The sequence below is a fragment of the Pyrus communis genome, chromosome 4, assembly GCF_041283825.1.
Source record: "Pyrus communis isolate YQ-2024b chromosome 4, ASM4128382v1, whole genome shotgun sequence".
NCBI lineage: Eukaryota > Viridiplantae > Streptophyta > Magnoliopsida > Rosales > Rosaceae > Pyrus > Pyrus communis.
Window position 1 is genome coordinate 2,853,892 of NC_142568.1, and position 24,182 is coordinate 2,878,073.

Consider the following 24,182-nt stretch of genomic DNA (forward strand, 5'->3'; position numbering starts at 1 on the left):
TCAATTGGCCAGCAAAAAATTACTCCCAATTACAAATAAAATTTTATATCTACAAAATACCTATGGCATACGTAAGTTTTTACATCAAAATACGAACACATTATGCAAAGGATGAACATCCAGCAGCAAAGCATCTCGCAGAAAAATATGCTTGATCTAGCCTGTTATGTTCAGGAATTCAAGCTAAATGCCACCAACTAAAACATTGTCAATCATCCACCACCCAAAAGAGGAAAAATAAACAACTTTAACTCCGGGATAGGGATAGTACAAGTTTTGCAAAGATGCATCAGTTCAATTAACAGCGAACATGAAGAGAAACAAACAGAAGAAAAGAGCTTCAATAACCACATGGCATATGTGCCTGTAAAACACAAGCCAATAGATGAATACAAAGAAAATAGTACTACCTCTTGGTCGTCCCCATTTCAGAAATAGGTCGCGGGCTTGTGCATCAGTGATTTTCCCATCTCTGTGTGTGTCACCTTTCACAAAAATACTGGTGTACTTCTGAACATCAGTTTGAGTCATCCTAGGCCATGACAAATGAGACTGACTAGAAGCAGAGTTCCCAGCTCCGGATGAAACTCCAGTAGCACTAGTCGGAGACCTGCTGGTTTGCTTTTGCAAATGACTGGGCCTGCTGAGGCTGGCTACCAACATGGGTACTTGGGCTAGCTGAAGACTGGGTCCCAACAAATACTGGCACAATGGCTGATGAGATAAGTACGTTGCCAGGAGGAAAATTCTGCCTTGGTTAAGATGGGGTTGCAACATAATACTTGAACTATTATGTTGCAGAAGGCTTTCAAGTATCCCAAAGAGCATTTGTAAGTTGAAATATCTCGAGGAACTTGATCACTCTTCGTGCTCCAATGTTGAAAACTTCCCAGAGATCTTGGAGCCAATGGAAGATTTGCGGTGCTTAAAATTACATGGAACAGCGGTTCAAGAGCTACACTCACCACTCGAGTTTCTCCCTGCGCTCCAATGGAATTCAGTGTTCTCCGAGCCAATGGAAGATTTTATGCAAAGTTATTATAAGTGGAACATTGGTTGAACAGCGGTTAAAAAGCCGTTTTTAAAACCACTGACAGATGTAAACAAGATCATAAAGTTAAAGAGTAGGGGAACTTATAGCTTCCAAAAGTTATGTTCGTGGTCATACTATATAGGCGCATAACTGTAACCATGGACAGTGTTCATGCCTGCACCATCAGCTAGAAATGTCATATGCAATAACGACATTTCTCTTTCAAGATAATGTGGCATGATGGATGGGTACTCATTCTATCAATCAAGATTGCACATTCAGACATGACTCAATTTAAAAGTATTTATGGATGTTTGTACGTCAATTGGCCAGTAAAAAATTACCCCCAATTACAAATAATGCGACATTTCTCTTTCATCTACTTATTTTCTACCATTTGAACATAAAATCCCGATCAACCACTATAATTACACAAATATAATCATACACACTACAATATACATCCACTTATACACACACACACATACATACATGCATATGCATATATAGAGAGTGAAAGTACCTGCGCAAGGACCTGTTTGGGGAGACCGGAGCCCTGGAAGAAAGCGACGGCTTCATTGCCACTAATCCGATCATCGCAGTCCAAACCGGCTCTTCGGAAATACGCATCGAAGAGATCCACGTTTGCCGATTGGTTTTGCGCCGACGCAATCGCCACAGTCGGATTGTGATTCGCGGAAGATCAGACCATGGAACCAATCGAGAGCGCCGCGCGCTCTGGCTGCCATACGCGTGAGGAGCGCCGGGAAGAAGCAGAAACCACGAATTCGAAGGACCAAGGTTTCGACAAAACGACGACGTACAACGGGCATTTGGTAGCCCTTCTTCTCCGATTAGGAGGAAAATCAGAAGACGAAGGAGACTGAGAGATGGTCGTGATATTTCAAAACTGCCACTCGTTCTAATGAGCCCGGCCCATTAAGCCCTAGTTTGGTATAATTCTGAAAAAAATGGTTATAAAAAAAAACTCTAGCTTTTTTATGTTTGGTAAACATTCAGCTTCAACTTTTTTTACAGTTTTAGATGAAAAAAAAGCCAAAAACACAAAGCTGCAAAACCCAGCTTTGAAAAACCAGGTTTTTTTCACATCTGTTTTACATAAAATTTTATCAAACACTATAATATTGCTTTTTTTTCAAAAGCACTTTTACAAAAAAGTTTACCAAACACTGCTACTTTATTTCACAGTAGCTTATTCTCACAACACAGCAGAAGCAGTTTTTTTTCAAAGCACAACAATACCAAACCAACCCTAACGCTTGGCGGGGCTGCCTAGGGCCCCCAAATTATATATATAAACTAAACTAATATTACAAACTTTGTCTGATCAAATCAGAAGTATACGGACTTTGAGCCTTTGAGTATTTGCTTATAGAATTTTGTTAATCATATCAATTACCATTGCCTCTTCAAAAAGAAGTTTATCAAAATAAGTCGATCAAATCTTATCTCCAATCAACCATGTCACAAGAAATATTGAATGAGTTAGCTATTTTATCAATTGAAAAGGAATTGATTGATTGGATTATGTATACTTAATTGGTACATTTGGTCTAAAAACAAGAGACTCATAATATTTCAATAATGTTTATATATATTTCTTCCTTTGGTATTAATTTTTAATGATGTTTGACATAGAAATAGACTTTTTCATGTATTTAGCGAATTTTTTGTATATATCAATGTATAAAGATCGGGAATATGAGAACTCTAGGATCCCATTTCTAAGTGATGATCCTCTCATGCTTCATATATTGGGTTGTATCCTTGCAATTCTTTGCCATTGCCACATGTTGCCATTATTTTTGGGATCAGATTTTTGGATACGAGCATATAAACCTCGAAACAATCTGGGAATGGGATGGCAAAACCAATAGTTGGATTAAGACATTTGTTCACTATTTTTCACAATTGGATCGTTGGAGACTGAGTTTTTCTCAGTTCCGCCGTATGTTCTATATAATCTTCTTAATTAAATGAAGTAGGTTTGACGGTACCGCTACTTCATGCTCATTTATGTTTATACTTTATTTTAGTGCCATGAACTCTGTAGTTTTTTTCTGTTGAGAAATGCTAACAAGACTCTTAAAAATGGAACTCTCTAATAGAGAGTTTTTGTGGACTCTCCGTCACCTCATGTTTTTGACACAATTATGTGTCAACATTATAAAAATTGTGCCAAAAACGTGAGGTATAATTGTCTCCTTAGCATATTTTTTTACAAGGACTCTATAATTGTTTATGTATTTTTTGTCCACTATAATTGTCTTTTTGGGGCACGTTATTTTGTTGCCTTATTATTCGAGGTGATAAAAAAAGGAACAGAATACAACTATACTTGGTGGTAAGAGCAGATGCACATTCGGATTAGAGTGGTCTTCGAAAAATGCCATTGAAGGTTTTTTGAGGATCTTTTGAATGAGAGTTCGGTAAAATACTTATTCCCGCATATCCCAACGACACTTGAGAGGATGCGTTTAAAAAAACTTAGATCACTTACCAATCCCCCCCCCCCCCCGAGGTGGCGGGGATTATCCCTGGATGCACCAATGGTTGGTGGTGTTCAAGAAGACGAAAATGTGATGCTCAACAACCAATTGTTTCTTTTTCTTTTCATAGAAAAAAACCCAACTATTTCTAAATGAAAACAAAAAAAAATTACTGGTCTACTTCCCTTGAAAATAGTCATTGTTATTTACCAGTATTGCAATAGTGATATTTGTTTCTACTAGTAAGTGAAAGATCTTAATTTTCACTCACATAAATAACAAGTTCGTTACAAATTATGTCGAAGAACAAAGAAGAAATTTCTTTTAATGAGAAAAGCCCAATACAATTACATTAACCAAAGCCCATTCAACAAATAGCCAGAAAATGAAAAAGGAAATCCTAATCTTCAACCTGCAAAGGCTGATCGCTGTCGCCGCCATCACCTCGTTAGCGACCATAAGGGTGGCCACTTGAAAATAATCAACTCCATGTTGTATTCGATGAAGATATCCCAGTGCATAAGAGTAGTTCCACCATGGCTTACTCCTCTAGGGGATTGGCTCCTTAATCACCCTAAAATAATTAAAAATACGAAAAAAATTACAAAATATACAAAAATACAATAAATATACAAATTTTTTTTTCTATAAATAACCAACCATGTTCTTCCATCTTACACCACATTTTAATATTTTCAAATACTTTCAACAAATCTTTTATTATTATCCTAAATTAAAAATAAGATTATTTTTTATCATTGTATAACAAAAAATATTTTAATACGAATTGTCTGGGTTATTTAGTATAGAGATAGAGATACACTTAGATAATTACTGTTCACTACATGCAATTACTATTCACAAAAGAGATTGCGTTGCCTATAGCCCAAGAGAGCCTTACTACAGAGGAAATGCTCTAACAATTCAACATGCAACCAAGGCCGCCACACCATAGGAGAGCCAACAGATCCCGACCACAAACACAAGCCCCTGCAAGTAGTATAAAAAACCAAAATAAATGGGAAGGGGATGGGGCTAAGGAGGCGTCTAAACAGCATGGCTTCGGCCAGAGCTGCAACACGATTGGGCTTTAATTTCATACATGGATCCTACACTTTGTTAGGTTCCATTGAGTGCGTCTTGACATTATGTTCGGTTTCACTGAGTTCGTGTGGAACGTTCATCCAATGGATTCCATTAAGTGAGTTTGGAATCCTACTTCGTATCTTGTGTGTCAGTTCTATCATATTTTATAAGTGCATCTAGAATGCATAATGTTGTGATTCGTGTTAGCTCTTGTGTATTTTTTTCCATCATATTTCGTGTTAGCTCTTCGTGATTTGTGCATCTAGAATGCGTTCGGAATGTGAAACATTGTGAGTCTGCTGATCTTATTATTTTAATATATATATATTGAAGGGAAACTAGATTGAAAATCAGTGAGGATTCAATCGAGTTTTGTGAGTGAAGATATTTTATATATGAAAAGGATTATGAAAATGGATTGGGAAAATGTTTTATAAATGAGATTGATTGACTTTTCAATCATATACGTCGTATTACTGTTACTCACACGAACTTCATAGTTTGTTCAAATTTTTGCTTTGCCGATGCACCATTCTCACAGTTTAGAGGGCAATTTTGTAGGTTGACAGGTGTTCAACATTCTAAAGTTACGTGTTGGTCCTGAGCATATCTCGTAATCAGGGCGTGAGAGAATGAGAGAGCAGGTTTACTTTTATGAGTCAAGCCTAGTGTTGTGCTTTTGGAAATGGAGGTGGATTGTCTATCCTCCTATTTCCATACTCTCTTCATGCCCTCTTGTTTGTGTGGTTACGGTTAAGTTACGTCAATATTTTATATTCCTATTACTTTTTGTTTTATTATTTTTATAAAAAATTAATATAAAATATTAACCTAATTTAATCATGATCACACATCAAGAAAAAGCATGAAAAAAGTATGAAAATGAGAAGGCAGACAATCCCTCATTTGGAAATGCAACTCAAACATCCAACTCCAACGCATTAAAAAAATAAGAGGATTTCTGTCCTTTCATTTCTCCTCATTTTTCACTTTATGCCCCACTCTGGACCATAGCCAGCCACAGACCAACTCCACCGCATTTTCTGGGTCAAAAGTAGCCTTTAGGCCCTTTACCTCAAGTCGTCATCCAGTCTATTGATAGAGGCCCCACAAGTTACATAATGCATGCTTTTTATACACATCCATATATGCTCATGATTACATCAATAAATAGTTGGAAACTATTATTTTTGTCGTGAAAGAAATGTTTAATATTGTTATATATTCCTTACTCCTTAGTCTACATCAATTAATTTGTCAAAATGTTGTTTGACCTTAACTATAATTTTATTTGTCATTTAGTACACGTAATTGTATTTCTTTTTACTAATAAGAGTGATATTTTAAGTTTAGATTTTTGCGTCGGATTAATTTATTCCCCTCACTCTTTAGTGTAATATATCTTTGTTTTTAATAAAACAGTAATTGATTTTGTCACTTAATCACTATAATATAATAGTATTCTTTTTTATTTGTAGGTGATTAAGTGGGTAGTTTTATGATCGATTTTCATAGCGAGTTCAATACTAAGATATTATAGTTGTCTGATTGAGTGGCTTGCGCAAATTTCCTCACCATAGTGTAATTGTATTAAAAAAAAAAAAACCCATAATTTACGTTGCTTAACTCCACAAAAAAATGTGAAGGAATTATTCTTCGAACACTTTGTGAACGATTTGCAAAATTTTATGCTTATTATCAAAATCATCCATGTTATAAATCAATCTGTAAAAAAACATCTCTTAAAAAGACAATTAAAATGAAGTTCGTCAAGTAAATAAATAGTAGCAATTAAATTAACAAGTTGTCTATGAACAAAAAATTGCCAGATATTCTCCAAAATTCAATGGCTGAGAATATTTCTAATTTGAGGGTTTATGTGATACTTTAATATTTTCTAAAATGTTTCACTTCACTCAAATTGTCAAATTAAACTATTATCTTATAACTATTATAATAAATGTTTTAAAACAAAAATAAGATTAATATAATCAATCAAAAAATAAAAATGCGATCAATTTTAACAGTAAGAATGAGAGTTGTTGATTCATATGATGCCAGGTCAAATTTAACTTTTTGGTTGAAAAATATTGTTTTTACCTTTTTAATGATGTGTACATTTTGACGTTTGGAGATGCTCTGAAACACAACCGTCAGAAGTGTCGTGTAGAATTTGGTTCACTCAGCTGAGCCGTCCGTTCACTCTGTGATTCGGGTAAAACCTCGATTTCACAGTCCCTTTCGTGCATCCATATTCATTGTATTATCTTTCGTTTTTCCCCAAGGCTCAAGGCCCCTTCCCATTGCGTTCTTGAGTCGTACGCAAACACAAAATCCACCATTAGTATTTGGGTTTTCGAAATTCAGTAAATTGTCATCCTTTAAACGCCATTAACACTCAAAAGGGTGGAGCTTCTGCAAATGGGTCTCTGACTCTCTGAGTTTTTAGCTTTTTCACTCTACTGTTCGACACATTTAGCTCGTCAGTGTGTTGGGTTCTTGTAAAGCCTTTGAATTTGGGTTTTTCTCGGATTTTTGATGGCAAATATGATGAGGTTTAAAGATTTTTGGGTAAAGAAGACACTGGTGGGTCTTGGGTTGGGCCAGTTTCTCTCGCTTTTGATCACTTCTACAGGCTTTTCATCATCTGAGCTTGCCAAAAAAGGTTCGATTTTTCTTATTTTCCACTGTCTATGTATGTTTATTTCAATGCGAGTAAGTAGTTGGGTATGTAACAACTGCAAAGAACAATATAATCCGTGATTGATTGCTGACGAGTAAAGGGAAGGTCCATATTATGAAATTATATTGTTTCTGCATTTTCCCCGACCCTCGCAAAGCGGAGAGGCTTGTTGGCTTGGAGTCGTCCTTTTTTTATAATGTTTCTGCATTTTCGGGAACATTGACTGTCATCTGTTATTTGATATATGCTGTTGGATTGGTGTGGTGATTATGCTTCTAAATTTGGTTTTTTGAGGTTTAATTACCGGACGCCAAAACCTGCAAGTAAGTTTTGTTGGATGTAAGTATATATTTGGGAGGTCCACTTTTACAGTACAATCCCATTTGGAGATTGTAACTATTAATACATTCACCAATTATCTCTCGTTTTGTTGGCCACAATCTCCGTGGCTAAGTCGATGGTCCTCTTTTCAAATTCTACTGAAACTCTTCATATTGTGATTCATATAAGGTTGCCGCGTCATCTAGTCTTCTTTTCACTAAATTGTTTCTTGTATTCCTTGTTCATTCAAAAGGCAATGTCTTTTTAAAAGGATTATTATTTAATCATTCGTTTAATGTTCCTATTTTTGGCAGGAATTAATGTTCCTACTTCACAGTCTTTTCTGAACTATGTGCTCTTGGCAATTGTATATGGAGGCATCATGCTTTACCGAAGGAAGCCACTTAAGGTCATTTTTTTTGTGCCTCTATAAGACTACCTTTTTTCTTTGTGTAGATATGATTTCCTTTTCGCTTTATGTGATACAATTTGGTTTTTAGACATCTACATCTAGCTAAGTTTTAGTGTTTTGAGACTTTGTTATATAGATTAGTAGCATGTTGTTAAACGGCAGACTCGGAGGATCAGTGCAATCATGATGACATATAAAGGGCATTTGTTAGACCCTGGAACTGTGACCCTAGGGGGTTTCTGTTAAATTAGTGATTTTTGGATTGTACATGTGTAGTTAACCAAATGATGGTTCTTGGTAATCAACGAAATTACTAAAAAAAAAAAAAAAAAAAAAAAAAGTGATAGAACCTGCCCTTGGTCTGGCAAAAAAATAGAACCTGCCACCATGGTGAGATGATCCATGCATATGGATTGTCCAAAATGAAACATCTAAAGCATATTAAAAATGTGTGTGTTTCCTTGTGGGAGGTGCCTTTGAGTGATCACAAATGAGAGATTGACTGATTTTGGTTGGTGGACGTTATGATTGTGCTTTCTGTCAATTGGTTGTGGCTATTGATCTTAACACTGATGTTATTGGTTTAGTTTAAGAAAGAGCTAATTTAGCTGGCTAAAAAGACTAAAGTAGTGAACCTTTAAGTGGTTCTTTTACGGCATAACTACGAAGTAATCAACTAACATGTTCATAAATCATTAAAAAGAAGTTTCTAAAGACTTGTTCTCTAATCTCCCTTCGGAATTTGTGCAGGCTAAATGGTATTACTATGTGCTTCTGGGAATAGTGGACGTGGAGGCAAATTTTCTAGGTGCGTATTTTATTTTGTAGACTGAGCGTATACTTTGGTTTTATTGTTTTAAACTGGACTGATGTTTGCAACTTACGGAATTCTGAAGATTTGTTCCTTACATTGGAGACTTAACTATATTTTGAATTTATTATCAAATCTTGGCCTCAACCCCACAAAGAAAGAAAGAGAAAAAGAAGAAGAATTCCTAGCTTTGGCCACTGCACAGGCTTCCATTTTACAGAAAACTTGAAAAATGAAGAAATTGATGCGTGAAAGATCTGGAAACCAAAACAGCAGCATGTAAACAGCAAGTACCAATGCAACCATCGAATTAGAACTACAGCTACAGTGTAGTCTATCCTAAGATGTATTCTGCTTATTGATTCTTGAATAAAGAAACTGTGAAGCTTGATAAAAAATTAAAAAATAAAAATAAAAAAACTGTGAACAACTGCCATCGCTTAAGTTTTACTTTCAAGTTATAAGTAGAGTATGTGTGCTGGATATTTCTAGGAGTAAATTTGAATAAAAATTGGTTTCCTACAACAGTTTCATATTTGATAACTGATATCATTTGTTCTGCAGTGGTGAAGGCTTATCAATACACATCTATAACAAGCGTAATGCTGCTGGATTGTTGGTCTATCCCATGCGTTATGCTTCTTACTTGGCTTTTCTTAAAAACAAAATATAGATTCGCGAAGATAACTGGTGTGGTGGTTTGTGTTGCTGGGCTAGTCATGGTTGTTTTTTCAGATGTTCATGCAGGTGATCGAGCAGGTAAACAACATATGTCTGGTCAAGTGTAGCTTTTTCCAATTATCTTGGTTTTGTTTGTTAAATTCTTTTAACCATATATAATTAGGTTGGGGTAAATTATCCTGCATATGTTTGTTGAGTGGTTTTCTGATGTTATATGCACTGTTATGACTTGTAGGAGGGAGCAAGCCCAGTGTAGGAGATGCCCTAGTAATTGCTGGTGCTACGCTGTATGCTGTCAGTAATGTCAGTGAGGTAAGTAAATACACAATCTTTCTGGGTTTTAGGAGTAGCCAAATATTTCTTGTTATTAACATAGCTTATGCCTGTTTCCATTATCATAGATAATGTGGGATATCTAGTAAACAAACGTTTAGCACGGAGAAAGTCTTCATAGATGCTATTTGGCATTTGCAAATTACTTGATTCTCTTTTCTTATGCAGGAGTTTCTAGTAAAGAATGCCGACAGGGTTGAACTTATGTCCATGCTGGGCTTGTTTGGTGCCTTCGTCAGTGCTATCCAAATGTATCCTTTCGTTTTGGATGTAGGCAATCAATATTTACAAGAATTATGACTTCTTAGTAAACATGTGGACTTGTGTGATTGTTTTTTAGTTGATTATGTTCATTTTTTTTAAAGGGGATACTATTGCTGGATCTTATGTGGAGTTTTGTTTGATCATCTATACATGCAGTTTCAAATGAATTACTTACACCTTAATTTCCTTCAACTTGTGCTTTAAATGTCATAATAGATAATACAAAGAAGTTAATCATGTGCAAAGTGGTGTTAAGTGTTTTATACATGTGATTCTATTATCATGTTGTAACCCTTAATGATTCCTATAGGAGCATACTGGAGCGCCATGAGCTCAAATCCATTCACTGGTCGTCTGGGGCAGTATGTCTCTCTCTCTCTCTCTCTCTCTCTCTCTCTCTCTCTCTCTCTCTCTCTCTCTCTCTCTCTCTCGATTGAACAACTCAAACTTGCTCATAGCTACAGTGCACATCTGCACATCAGCAGCAAGAATTTGATTCCTTTGAAATATCGAAACAAAAATATTCCTGCCATTTTTATTGTTAAATCACATTTAAGACATTTTTGCTTTTTGGTGCCAAAATAGGTAATTTGATTGATCTATAAAGGAGAGCTGAGTTATTTCTTCTTTTCATGCGAATAATAAACTAATGGTTACAGTTGATTATTTTTGGTATTAACCAACAAATTATATGGAACAACCTGGAAATTGTTGGTGCCAATCTCTCGTGGTCAAATGTCTTCATTTACGAAGTGAGCATCTAGGATTGATCACCTGCATGAACACATAGAGGGAAAAGGTTGTTGCAGTAGGGGATACCAGGGTGTGCTAAATTGGCATTGATGGCCGAGTTAGTCTAGCTGATGTTTGGACTTTTTGTAGAGTATTTATGATAGGCAAACTGTATTAGCTTGAACCCAATTTATGCAGAGGCAGAATAGGTAGGCCAGTGTGTGTATGGGGTATCAGGAGTACACCGGAGTCTTCTGACACAACTCTGACTCCTGTGATGTTACTGTACATTCACCTTTTTCAGGAGGGGGCACATGGCCCAGTGTCTTGGTTCGTGGTCTATCCCCAGCCATGAGGTAGGGATTAATCAGCTGATCTGGACAGGTATGGTTAGCTTGGATTATCACAAGCTGGTTCTCGAAGTCGATAGTGCAGGAGACATTATGCATTGTCCATTTGTCCTCCACTGGTTAAATCATTTTGATCTGACCTAGTAAAATTGGGCCCGTTGATGGAATCTATGGATTTGGTATGAGCCGTCCTTGGGCTTTTTGAGGGCTTTGTAGGCTTCTCAGACTACCAATAACACATAGGAAAGGTTCTGATATCAGATCTAGACAATACAACTTGAATGAATTTTCATAGTAGATCAATGAACCATGTACGGAAGAATTTCTTCCTGAGGGAAAATACTAATAGTTGACGAATTTTCCATCACCTTAAAATTTAGTTGTGCTTGCATTTTGACGGTCTCTTGTCCATGTTAATTACAGGTACTTCCTTTTGTTGGATTTTCAGTGGCTATGTTCCTGTTTTACTCATTTGTCCCAGTCTTACTGAAGGTATGATGTTTCAAACAATTGGTATTTAATGACTTGATGAGTAGTCAGAAGCTTAGTGTGCATTAATCCTTTAATGTTTTGTGAGTCATGTGAAAATTCATTTACAAGTTATGAAATCTCAGTTTGGTAGCATTTACGTCCACTTTCTATGTGAAGTATGAACCCAGTAACCTGTTCCCTTAATAGTCTAGTTTTACATCATAACATCGTCCAATTGAATGTATGAAAAGACTTGTTCGTGTAGCATCAACCGCATTCTTGCTGATTATCTGCCCTGCATATTTCTTTGGCAGTTTAAGAGATGGTTGTTTTAGGTTAGATCATGGGATCAAGTTTTCCATACAAAACATAGAAAAGTAAATGAATTTTAATCTGGCACGTACCGTATGGTATAGAGCTTTGTGTAATAAATTTTGTTTATCCTTGCAGGCTAATGGATCCACAATGTTAAACCTCTCGTTGCTGACCTCAGACATGTGGGCAGTGTTAATTCGCATTTTTGCATACCATGAGAAGGTCTGTAAATTAATTGTATTGCCATCTCCATTATTTATCATGAAACTTTGCAGTCATCTGTACTTTCTTTGTATTAGAATGTGAAATTGCCTTTCTAAGCCAAGAATCGTCTCAGGTTGATTGGATGTACTTCGTGGCCTTTGCTGGCGTTTGTGTTGGGCTTGTTATTTATTCGGGGTATGTAATTTTGGTTCTCTTTTCAGTTTCTTTGTCTTGACAGACCTACCTCACTTGTTTACATAATTACAACTGCTTACAGAATTCATCTAGGAAGTAACTGCTGTAATGAGTTTTGTGAAAGGATGTTGTAATACGCGAATTAATGCCGATTAACATTGGCAGAAGCCTAGTAATCATTCTAGACATCAACTCGTCAATAAAAACACTTATTGTTCCTTGCCACTTGTGCGGTGCTCTGATTCGTGTCTTCTGATGTGCACAAGTATTTTATTTCCTCCCTCCTATGCTAGCAGACTAATGTATGCATTGTCCTCTACATTTGCTACAGGGGTGAAGAAGAGGATCAACGCCGTGCTGATGTTGCGGATGAAGATGCAGTGCGAAGCAAACATTTTGACGAGGAAGCTGGTCCAGTAGGTCGAGGAACAGGGGCCGGGACCTCAAAATCCGGGGATAGCAGCAGGCATGAAACTGTTACTGGTAGCAGTACAGAAGGGGAAGTAGCTGACAACAAGAGCATAGGAAAATATGTACAAGGGAGGAAATCATGAAGAAAAGTTTTCTTACTCAAAACTCAAGAGGCTATATCAACATCGGTGACAAGAGACGACGGCGACCACCGCGGTTAAGGAAGTAATGTTGGCTTCATTGCATTGCTATTTAAACAAAAACTTGAACAATGGATGTTTGAGGGTTGAAAATTGTAAATGTATAATTTTTTTTTCTTTCTTTGACAAACGATAGGATAATCTATACTAAATTACCGAGAGGAGGATTCGAACAAGTCTGGAAGTTTTAGCTGGTCATTCGACGTATGGTGTCGAATTGATCATTAGCTTGTAAAGCAAGGAAGTCGTACCGCCAACCGTGCGCGTACTGCCTGCATTAAAATTTCTTCTTTAATGTGACAATGCCACTGGAAGGAAGGTGATTAATAATTTACCAAATGTTAATTTTATGTGTAAATAATAATTGCATCACACCTTTAGTGAAACCCCATCGTTCCATCCTTTGGATTTAAAGAAGTTTTTATAAATATGCTATAATCCGAACAAAAGGGTGGAACGAAAAAAATTCGTTATGAAAGGAGTGGAACGTAGTGGTTTCACTAAGAGTGGGATGCAAATATTATTCTTTATGTATGTCGTACTACTAACACGTCGTCTAGTGATACTCTCATTTTAAACTTTTTATACAAATCAAAACAATTGTAAGAAACCATTAGCCTACAACATACAAGGTTCGTTTAAAAGTGTTTTTAAAATATCTTAAAGTACTTTTAGAGAAAAGGTTTTTTATTTCTAAAAGCACTATTTCCTACAAGAAGCTCCGGTTATGTACTTCCTAAGATTCAATGCATTTTAACTAAATATTGGTTTCGAAAACATTTTCACCAAACACTTTCAACCATTTTAAAAACACTTTAAAACAAGACAAACAATTGCAGAAGCCGATGTATTGTCTAATTCAGACTATTTTGGAAATGTCAACTAGTCATTTTGCTCCGGTTTCAAGACCATCTGAGAATCGATTTCAAAAACCATTTGTGATATAAACCTATACCAGGTCGCGTCGGTGTTCATCCGCAATCCGTTTAACACAGCAATTTGGTAAGTAACACGATAGTACCAGTAATTTGGTTACTCAGCAGTGCTCTTAATTACTTTTATTCTCAACCTGGTTTCTCATTACAGCTTAACTAAAGTTTACCGACCAACGAAAGAAAAGCTTAACTAAAAGTGAAGAAAAAAATCAGCAAAACAGACTGCGTTAAGGATCACAAGCTTTCCCATTAGTACGGTCGACGACAATGAAACTGCACCGTTGCTTTCATCGCCGGACATTTTATTCTGTCATCTCAACTACCTGCTACTTACATGTTCCCATAATCCTGCTGGTGCAAATTTAAGCCGATCATCGTCAGAGCTCCGTCCTGTCTAACATACTGGTTCCAGGTTTCCAGGTCAAAGGGGCTACCGTTTATAATGTTCTTTGTTCTATCATCAGACATATTCTAGCAGAAAGAAGATTCTCTCCTATCAAAGCTAGTACAAGCTTATTGTTTCTTCGAAAAAAAAGAAAAACGAAAGAGCGTTACACATCAAAGCTAGCGTACAAAGAAAAAATAAATAAGTGAATACCCCTTTGTTCCAGCCTGAAGTTTATTTTGAGAACTTATTCCTTCACAGTAGCGCAAATGAGCGAATTAGTAAGACTCCACGCCCCTAACATTATGAGCACTCAACTTTTTGCGGCGAGAGCGCGGGAACAAAAGTTGCTGAATCTGTTTTTCAGCTGCAACTTCGGATGTGGCCTACATATACACAAGTACATAAAATCCTTTAGTTATCTGTGAAACTAAGTTGACCAGTGTGCCAGTATCAAGTTATCAATACACGACTAATTTTATGCACTTCTCTCTGTACCTTTTACGAAGAAAAAATCACATGCATGCATGCAGATAAGCACATGTATGCACGCAGATGAGAACATGCCTCCCGCAAAATGACCGTTTAAGCAAATCAAGCATGGTCATTTGTTTCTCATACAAAATGAAAAGGATCAAGAGCAAATAAATCTGTGCGTGCTGCAGATTGCATTTCCAATGTCTACTTGGTGTGTGCAAAGAAATCAATGGACAAGATAACAGATGTAACTAAGGTTCTTGTCATGGAATAGCCTCCATTTTTATGAACATAGCATGCATTTTATTTTCAAAATGCTTACCCGGACTTTGAAGGGAAAACGATGAGTTTGCACTTCCAACCCTGAGAAGACTCTAACATCCATTCCAAGACTGTCAACCCCGATTAAATGAGCTCCCTATGAGAGTTATTTGAAGACCAGGCAAATTAAATTATTTGAAGCTGAATGTAGTAACAAACTAAAAAGAATTTTTTATATAAATTAAATACAATCATAAATAAAAAGCAATGACTATTTGAACAGGCGAGTCAAATCTCAGGACACTAGTACAGCATTTCAATAGATTTGGGGAGCATTGGTGCTGGTTGTGGTAGTGGGTCCACCTGGGCTCATTGCCCAACAGGAAACACATCTTACTCAAACCACTTTATGTGATAGAATTTCAACAGACGGCCTTATGCCTCTAGACATAGGATTTATTACGCAGATGCTAAAGCAATAGTGTTCTCTAATGTGCCTTTTCCTTATGTGTATCAAAAGGATATTTTAATCAGTACCCTAAAGGAAACCTCATATACTTTACAGACCACCCATGGAGGTACTAATTGTAAATCTCTAAACTCCAAACCCTAGTCCACCAATTAAAAAATTAACGGAACTTTAGAGAATTCTACAAAAAATGTAAGGTTATGGTCAATCAAATGCAGGGATTACATGAAGCCGAATCTAAATTAAAAATAGTCAAGGAGGTTAGAAACCCGTGGATCAAACTCTTGTTCACCCCTGTGGTAACAGAAGAACGATCTATCATAGTTGCTGCTAGGCGGCTATTGCAGAAATCTTGACATGCAGGCGAACATGTCGACTTTGGTCCTCACCAAAAGGTAATCAAAAGGACAACTCAGACACATTGATCTGGAGGCTAGAAGACTTCGACTCCCTTGCTAGAGACCTATAGAAAAAAAAATTATGGCAAGAAGATAGTTTGTTGAAGAGAAAATAAAAGAACAAAGTTTCCAACTTTCATCCGCCTTCACCTAAGGGCACATCCAGTTTGGCAAGAGACAAGTGATTAGTCATCATAACTGCTCAACTGCCTCTTTGGTACCTTGGATTTTGGTTCTCCTAGCATGTCAGGTGAGAAATCTCCGAATTACTTTCCTATATGAGGAGGCTAATGGAAGCAAAGTTAAAATCATGAGGAAATAGACTATCTCACACAAGTTCCTTCATGAATGGTCCGAAGAATAATATGCTGAGCATCAGTCAGATTTACAGCCAAGGTTATAGAGTCTGCTCCTCCAAGAGGAGCTGAAAGATTCATAATCGAAGACAGAACTTCATCGATATTTCTGTCAATCACTGCTACATAGTATTCAACTGGACCTCGGCTTTTGTAAAATACATGTGCTTTGGATTGCTAAACTAGTTTGTTTGAAAAAGTCTGGTAAACTGTAAGTCAGTCAACCACGTTTGATACTCAGTCAACTTCTTCATCTGGTGTCCCTATCGACCATGTTGCGTAAGCGTTAACTGCTAGTCAACAAAAATTTAAACAAAGTTTTCCTCATGTACGAATAGAAACCTTAGGATTGTTGTAATGATGTTTATTTTTCTTCTTAGCACCCTAATAAGTCTTACGTCTTTAGAATTAGTGATCCAAAATTTGATAGAAAAATTAAAAAATTATTGACCCTCCAGGTAGCACTACCATATTCCTCAACTCTAATTTCAACGGGAACTAAGAAAAACATGGAACTTTTGGGCATTGCTTGGCCTAAGTAAAGCTGACTCGAGTTATGTAAAGACTGGCTACCCGTAAGGATCTCCCAATACACATTACCGAGTAAATAGAACAAAGTTCCACTAGCGCCAGGCAATGGAACAAGGAATTAGTAAGCAAGTTACTGCCCCTACTGAGTTCTTAGCATACAAGGATGATTAGCAAGAACATGACCTTTTTAAATCATCCAAATTCAAAATCGTCAAAATAATGAGCTGTGAAATTCTTACTCGACAGTCAACTTTCACCTTTTATAGTGTAAAAAGTGGATAAACTGAGCAAACCTTAGGATATTTGATCCAAAAGATTCATCAAAAGTCCAAACTCATGATGTTGTCAATTCTGTAGGCTTATAATATAAGGCAACCACTTAATTCCTTACACACTAAACCATACAATCCCAGTCAGGGACATGACTTCACAACACAAAATAGGAGACAACATCCAAAACTTTAGACATGAGTTTGTAGGTAACTAGTTATAAGCACATAATTCCTATGTTGGACACAAAAATTTCTTTCTATTTGACTCTGTGCATAAACCCTGTTAATCAAACTGTATAATAAAAAAAAAGTTTCTTCAAACTTGTAGCATATAAAAGAGGCGCATTGAACATTAAACATAATAAGTCAGCTGCAACACAGCTTATGTTAAACAAATAATTTATTAGTTACCTCAACATGAAGTCCTTTCCTTTTGCATAAAGCTTTAAGAGCAACATCGCACCTAATACCTCTTTCACTGAAGCGTTCTACAATTTCTGAGGTAGAGTTTACTAGAACATCAGGTTCTGCATCTTGAAAATCATGCAAGCTAATTGTAGACTGCAAATATCAGAAAATTAACACAAAATAATATAAGAAGACTTTATATAAACGATGTTAAAAAGTTGTTAAAAAGTTGTTAAAAAGTCATATATTTGTATACTATTGCCTGCATAAAACATAAGCCAACTTTCTGGACCTTTACAATTCAGAATTTAACATATTAGGCCATTAAAAGAATTGTTCCACTTAAAACGGTAGAAGCTACATAGATGGCAGTAGAAAGAACATGCCTGAACACCATATACAGAGAACAACTCTATTCTCATGATCTCCAACCTGTAGAGAGTTGAGCTACGATCACTTTCGGAACTAAGGCTCACACTTTTTCCATCTAAACAAAAAGTTAAGTTTAGGTCAACTTGAAATAGCCAACAGGTATATAACTTGTTATGTCAGTTACAAGAATAACTAGGTTAGGATTTAGGACAGTAACAAGATTTATTAGATTCCATCAGCTGAATTAGTGCGTACATATCCAATTCATGCCAAAAATCAAAAGCATCATATCTGGTTAAAGAAAAACATCTAACCATTTTACTCCACCCACCAAGAGTTTGTCAATTTGAAATAGTAAATCAACCCAATGTGAAGCACAAAATACCTTTCCAGTCCGAGTTGTATCCATCGCTATCTTCGTAATTAAACAGTCTTCTTACATAGAATTCTTCATCAGCAAAAGCAGGCCTGAGGCATCCTAAAATAGAGACGCCATTGGATGGATGATCCATTTTCCTATTGTATTCATTATCAATAGCCTGCAATAGAACATGCCTAATAAATCAATCCATATTATGTAAGATTAATGTCCAGAAGATCCGCATAAAAAACTTTTGTTCTTAATCAAAAAGCTTCCTCAACCATAGTAACATATAAGCAGTCATTTTCTTTTTCTCGTTTTTCCCTCAATGAGCTACAGCAAATGGAACTTCAAGCAAAGTATAAAAATTATTACTCGAATTATCAGGTTACCACTTCCCAAATTCATATACCATACATGGCTCATTAACAAAGTTCATAAAACTTATAACAGTGTGTAAACAGTTCAGTCCTGCTATATAAATTTATTCTAACCCCTCATGGAATAGCTGGATGCTCATACTCATTCTTAACAACAGCTTAAATCGTAAATGCCACATACATCTATAAATCACCTTTGTCAAGTACTTCGCAAAACATATAGGATGAATTGAGCTACAAGTATCTGGCAACCCCCAGTCTAGAACATCAGAAACTTCAGAGTCCACAACCTATTTGAACCAAGAGGTATGTCAGCTTCACCATCTATGCAGAATTAAGAAAGTAAAGTAGTTAAGTCTAGGAAGAACGAAGGGGGGTGGGGATACTAAATAGGGAAAAGAAGAGACATCTATAAGTCTACATGTAATATGTGTCTAAGAGATGTAAGAACTGAAAGATGATATAAAACATATGAAATCAAACACAAGAAATTCCTTAGCCTTGCTTACAATGCTATACAGACAAAGGTTATAAAACAACTGGAAGATAAAAAATTTAACACGTCAAAGTGTTCTATTGTGCTTACAAAAGAAACTGTGAGGTTTATAAGAAGGAAAAGTTAGCCATCCAGACCAATTAGAATTTAAATGGTATTTGGCAGGATTTAGATTGGCTACGCACTTCCCTCTAATCTATTAAAACTTCGAATTGATAGTGGGAATTTCTTTTATCCTAGCTACAAAGATTCCCATGCTAATAATTTGGAGTCCGAGGCATCAGAAGCATCAAGATTATGCTAGGAATTTTATTTTTTCAGATTTTCTTTTACCATCTTTTTAGCCTATTTCTGATCAGTAAACCAAACTGAAAAAATTGTTCTCAAAAAAAAAAAACCAAACTGAAAAATGAGGTCCAATTTCCTTTTCTTCAACCCAAACCCTGGTATTCCCATCTATGTTGGTTGAACCTTTCACCCAATCCTAAATGAAAAAGAGACTGTCATATTTGTTTTGAAAAAAATAATAAAAAATTGCCTCTGCTGACCTCTGAATAATAATCATCCAAAGGGATTTCATCGCTACTGCTACCATCTAGAATGCTGAAATCACCAGATATTCTTGCATCATCATATGCAAGGATATCCATCCCGAACAAAACATTCTGAAGGCAATGCACACATATTAGATATCAATTCTGCCATTAGTAGAAATGCGTAAGAAAATCAAAATATAAGTGAAAAATATAACTAAACAATATCAACCATACTTAAGCCTTAACTGTCAAAGCTGATATAAATGTCAACATATAATTGTTTCAAATCTTCAAAAACTAAATAAACACAATTGGACCTGCAATACTGAACTAGAAACAGCATAGCTGCAGCCTTAAAGTGGTAATTATATCCATGAACATACCAAAGTGTCAAAATCCATGTTTTATAACATTGTAGTATTAGACGGTCATGCAATTACCTTAGACAATAAATACTTTAATGAGAGAGAGAGAGAGAGAGAGAATAAGAACCATATAAAGAGTTCACAGATTAACTAAAACCTTCACTTCCCATTTTCTAATGTAATTGAGGGTATTTCTTTAAAACTTCAAAATATCTGGAATCAAATTGAATATTCGCCAACTCAAAACTTTTAGACCTAGAGATTTTCTGTTAAAGTAAAGAAAATGTATTAGGGCGAGCAGATCCTTACCACAGGGCTACTTGCTGTACGATCTTCTAATAAGTTTGCATCATCAAAAATTTCAAAATATAAATCTACAGAAATAGTTATAATAACAAGATGGAATCAGAATTTTGTTTTATTAATTAAAAAATGACATGAAAATATAAAACCATTAACAAAATAAATAGCAAAACACCTCCGCAGTCATCGATAACATATTCAAACTCAGCCCAGGAAATTTGTTCATGTGGTTCACAATGTACCCTCCCTGGGAACACCACCGTAGCACTGCAGTTAGCCTGAGGCAGAAAAATAAAATTTAACCGTGCATAGTAAAAACACCAATCACACTGATAGTTTGATGCTACTTGATTTGTCCCGCAAATAGATATCTTAAATGTCATCATCCATATGCCCTACTAACAGACCTTGTGGTACTCAAATTCTGAATTACTTGAACAGATTATCAAAACAGACCTCTACTGTTGTTCTTGCTATTTCAGCAGAAGTGAGTTTAGTGTCCCGAACCATTTTGCACACTTTCACTTCTTCTAGAGGATGATAACCTTGGTTAGTCAAATAACTAGAGGAATCGGGAACAGAATCTGAGTAATCTGCAGCAACGGAAACTTTGGAATGACAAAGGTCATGTCCATTAGACAGCCAATGGAATTGTGTTGATCCAAATAGAGGATTCCTGCAATTAAAACTATAATGGGAAAAGTAAACTTTTGACCAAAGCAGAGCATAAGTTTTGCAACAAAATTGGAGTTTTAAATTAAATTTAATAGCCAAAGGAAAATCAATGAAGGTAATGGAAGAAAAGAAAAATTCCCCGCCAAGCTATAGTCACACAAAAACACTATGTCCTACTCATAATTCCATCATTTTCATTTTCTAGCATTAAACTCCATACCAGAGTGTAGCATAGGAATGGAGAATGAAAGATAGCTAACAAAAAGATTACTCATGTTCATTCAACAAGAATTGTTTTCGTCGTAACGAAGAGATTATTTTCTTTCTCTCCACTTTCCTGGCAACCAGAAACTAATAACAATGGTATTGATGGCATATTATTAGATTCCGGATAGTGTAACCCAACATGTTCCACATATTCACATATTAATGCCCCTACAAATCGATATAAGCAATCATTTTTAAACTGAGCTACACCTTATGCCCGGAAGATCAAGGGCTCTTCGACCATCGAAAGGCGGTTTCATCCAACTACTTGAGATCCCATGTGTTGTAGAACTACAAACCCTTTCTGCAGAGCACAAAATAACAACAAAAAAAAGTGTCAGAAGCCCTGAAAAATCGAAGCTTCCAAGTTCCAAGTAGGAGCTAATGCATACAATAAACCAAATTACCAAGAAAATAAGCGAAAACAAGACGAAAACAGAAAATTCGAAAGTTGAATATACAAATTTCTTTTCATTAAATCTTAATAATTACAAATTAAACATAATCAACTCAATACTTGTGTGAATTCTCAGCAGAAAATCCCAATAAATCAATTTCTGCGTGTGGGTATTTCCTCAAAAACTATGATCCTTCACTAGAAAATCGAAACAGGCGTTTCGCATATTGGCGTTTCATTGGTTCACGGAGCTTGCAGTGAAGCATGATCGCAATAACTTTATATAAAATCATAAATTCAAATGGGAGAAAAGAGGAATATGATGGTGATTACCGAAGGGGAGAGAAGCAGCAGCTGCAATTGCCATGCGAGACGGAGAGATGAGTGGTAAGTGGAGTACGTCCTCGTATGATGATTATCGATGCCGTTGATGTAACTTGTACATTGGGTGGGTGGCGGGCGGTGGTGGTGGTGGGTGTCTGGGTGGTGGAGGTTTACAAATTACAGTGTCATTAGGAAGTCCACATGTTTCGGCTTAGGTGTTAAGTGGGCTCTTCAATAGGTTTAGGGCTGGTTTGGTATTGTTGTGCTTTGAAAAAAAGCTGCTTCTGTGCTGTGAGAATAAGCAGCTGTGAAATAAAGCAGCAGAGTGTTTGTTAAACTTTTTTGTAAAAGTGCTTTTGAAAAAAAAAAGCAGTATTAGAGTGTTTGGTAAACTTTTATGTAAAACAGATGTGAAAAAAAACCGGTTTTTCAAAGCTAAGTTTTGCAGCTTCTTGTTTTTGGCTTTTTTTCATCCAAAACTGTGAAAAAAAGCTGAAGCTGAGTGTTTACCAAACACAAAAACAGCTCCCAGCTTTTTTTAATAGCAGCTTTTTTCAGAATCACCTCAGTACCAAACCAGGTCTTACTCGGATCATTTTCCCAATAGTATAACAAAACAAAAAAAACAAGAGTCTTCGATACGATACAGTTTACTGATATTCCTCTTTATTTAAAAATGAGAAATCTTCGAATCTCATGGATGATAAGTTCTATATCAAATTAGGTTGTCCATTGTGTGATTTAGCCGAAGTTGCCCCTCACCTAAAATATTGATGTACTAAAAAAAACAAAAACAAAAAATTGAATTCCAAAATCCCACGTGAATGTATTTGCTTATCTATTCTTATATATAAAGGGAGCACTTTAAAATGGTGAAGCATTTCAAAATGCCATAAATTGCCCTTTAAGAATTTCATAAATTACAATTGAACCAAAAGAAGCTAAAGTATTTAACCATATTTTTATTTTGAATGCATTTAATATTTAAAATTATAGAAAAACAAAAAACAAAAACAAAACCTCCCACGGTAGTGGGTGGTTTCACATCTTTAATTCATTTCTTTTTTTTTAAATAATTTTTTAAAAATATGTAAATAAAAAAAATATAAAAAGGCCAATTGTCACTCGCGTTTGCGTGTGGCAAAAGGCTAGTTTTATATAAAAATAGTGGCCACCATCATGTATCACGGAAAAGGATCCTGCGAGGATGCTTTTCCTGGAATCCAGAGGATCTTGTAATCATGTCTGTTTATCGTATATCGTGCGGGCAGTTTTCGTTAGGTACTATTTATATTTAAAAATTTAAAATGATTTCTGACCGCATAATGTACGATGAACGAATATGATTATAAGATCTTCCGAATCCCCAGGAAAATGATCTAGCAAGGATCCTTTTCCACATGTCACAACCACATACCCTCCGCTGCCGCCGCCACCACATCTAGTCACCCCCACTACTAATGGCCACCATCATCACCACCCACTAGCATCACCGTTGTCACCACCACCATTATTAGCGCATCTTCTAACTACAATCTTTGATTTATTATTAATGACTCTATATACATGTTAATTTTCGCATTTAAATTTTATTTTTATTTTAGATTGGCCAAACAATAAAATTCAGAAATTTTAGAAATAAAAATTCTGTCATTTCAATTTCTATCATTTTATTATTTCTTAGCAAGCTTAAATTTACTCATCCAAAAGTAGTGTTAAAGTCTTGGAGAAATTATTGGTATTTTTCCACGAAAAGTAAACATTTTTTTTTTAAATAACAAATCCAATCTTTCACTAAGACTTCAAATACTATTTCGAATTCAAGTTGATTATACACAAAAAGTGTACTAATATATTTTAATTTTGAATTGAGACAAGGATTTCAATTTATTTCAAGGAGAAACAAAATTTAATACATGTAAAAGATGACATCATACGCGTTTTTTCTGTTTGTGTGTATGTGACGAAATTGCCATTACTTCTCTGTTTGAAACGACAACTAACAGCGAGGCTGGGCTCAATTTCCAGTTCATCGATTTAATTTCGCTTTTTCTCAAGTTTTTTTTAATTTTTACGTTCTTGATGTCTTCGTTCAATTATGAATTGAATTTTAAGTTTTGTTTTTCTAGTTTTTGAATTTTATTGCAATGTTAGTTTGTAGTTATTTTGTGCTTTTTTATTTTATTTTATTGCAGTGTTAGT

The 24,182-nt window shown here is 35.7% G+C and overlaps 2 protein-coding genes and 1 long non-coding RNA gene across 6 annotated transcripts; 1 reads left to right on the forward strand and 2 right to left on the reverse strand.

The window, feature by feature from the left end:
- Window positions 1–19: 19 nt before the first annotated feature.
- Window positions 20–1,966, reverse strand: LOC148697303 (uncharacterized). Its single transcript, XR_015961422.1, has 2 exons — window positions 1,557–1,966; window positions 20–1,208 (listed from the first exon to the last, which is right to left on the reverse strand). It is a non-coding gene; the product is annotated as an uncharacterized LOC148697303 (long non-coding RNA).
- A 4,779-nt stretch (window positions 1,967–6,745) lies between these two features.
- Window positions 6,746–13,357, forward strand: LOC137722395 (solute carrier family 35 protein (DUF914)). Its single transcript, XM_068461386.2, has 11 exons — window positions 6,746–7,294; window positions 7,948–8,042; window positions 8,796–8,853; window positions 9,421–9,615; window positions 9,773–9,849; window positions 10,039–10,121; window positions 10,445–10,496; window positions 11,640–11,708; window positions 12,138–12,224; window positions 12,340–12,401; window positions 12,733–13,357. Exons 1-11 carry the CDS (start codon window positions 7,168–7,170, stop codon window positions 12,953–12,955), a joined length of 1,128 nt encoding a protein of 375 aa, XP_068317487.2. The 5' UTR covers window positions 6,746–7,167; the 3' UTR covers window positions 12,956–13,357.
- Window positions 13,358–14,039: 682 nt separating this feature from the next.
- On the reverse strand, window positions 14,040–22,806 carry LOC137722394 (Pentatricopeptide repeat (PPR) superfamily protein). Of its 4 annotated transcripts, none has more exons than XR_011066758.2 (13): window positions 21,990–22,222; window positions 21,470–21,563; window positions 20,774–21,005; window positions 20,493–20,595; window positions 20,324–20,388; window positions 19,662–19,778; window positions 18,812–18,907; window positions 18,262–18,415; window positions 17,891–17,991; window positions 17,508–17,657; window positions 15,132–15,227; window positions 14,546–14,718; window positions 14,040–14,418 (listed from the first exon to the last, which is right to left on the reverse strand). XR_011066758.2 is itself a non-coding variant. In XM_088692301.1 (13 exons), exons 2-13 carry the CDS (start codon window positions 22,021–22,023, stop codon window positions 14,611–14,613), a joined length of 1,350 nt encoding a protein of 449 aa, XP_088548427.1. In that variant the 5' UTR covers window positions 22,024–22,226; window positions 22,568–22,806; the 3' UTR covers window positions 14,040–14,610. The 4 variants fall into 4 exon arrangements, 2 of the variants coding, with proteins under 2 accessions (XP_088548427.1, XP_088548426.1); XR_015961423.1 differs by having other exon boundaries at window positions 21,470–21,566; window positions 21,990–22,170; XM_088692301.1 differs by adding an exon at window positions 22,568–22,806 and having other exon boundaries at window positions 14,040–14,718; window positions 21,990–22,226.
- Between the last annotated feature and the right edge of the window lie 1,376 nt (window positions 22,807–24,182).

What these genes read in the sequence shown, in the direction of transcription:
- LOC137722395 (XM_068461386.2), top strand. Translation starts at nt 7,168, where the DNA reads ATGGCAAATATGATGAGGTTTAAAGATTTTTGGGTAAAGAAGACACTG. An exon ending in TTCGTCAGTGCTATCCAAAT is followed by an intron (nt 10,122 to 10,444) that starts GTATCCTTTCGT and finishes TGATTCCTATAG; the next exon opens with GAGCATACTGGAGCGCCATG. An exon ending in GGGCTTGTTATTTATTCGGG is followed by an intron (nt 12,402 to 12,732) that starts GTATGTAATTTT and finishes CATTTGCTACAG; the next exon opens with GGGTGAAGAAGAGGATCAAC.
- LOC137722394 (XM_088692300.1), bottom strand. Translation starts at nt 22,023, where the DNA reads ATGGCAATTGCAGCTGCTGCTTCTCTCCCCTTCG. An exon ending in TCTCTGTATATGGTGTTCAG is followed by an intron (nt 17,658 to 17,890) that starts GCATGTTCTTTC and finishes TGATATTTGCAG; the next exon opens with TCTACAATTAGCTTGCATGA. An exon ending in GTTTTCCCTTCAAAGTCCGG is followed by an intron (nt 14,719 to 15,131) that starts GTAAGCATTTTG and finishes GTGTATATGTAG; the next exon opens with GCCACATCCGAAGTTGCAGC.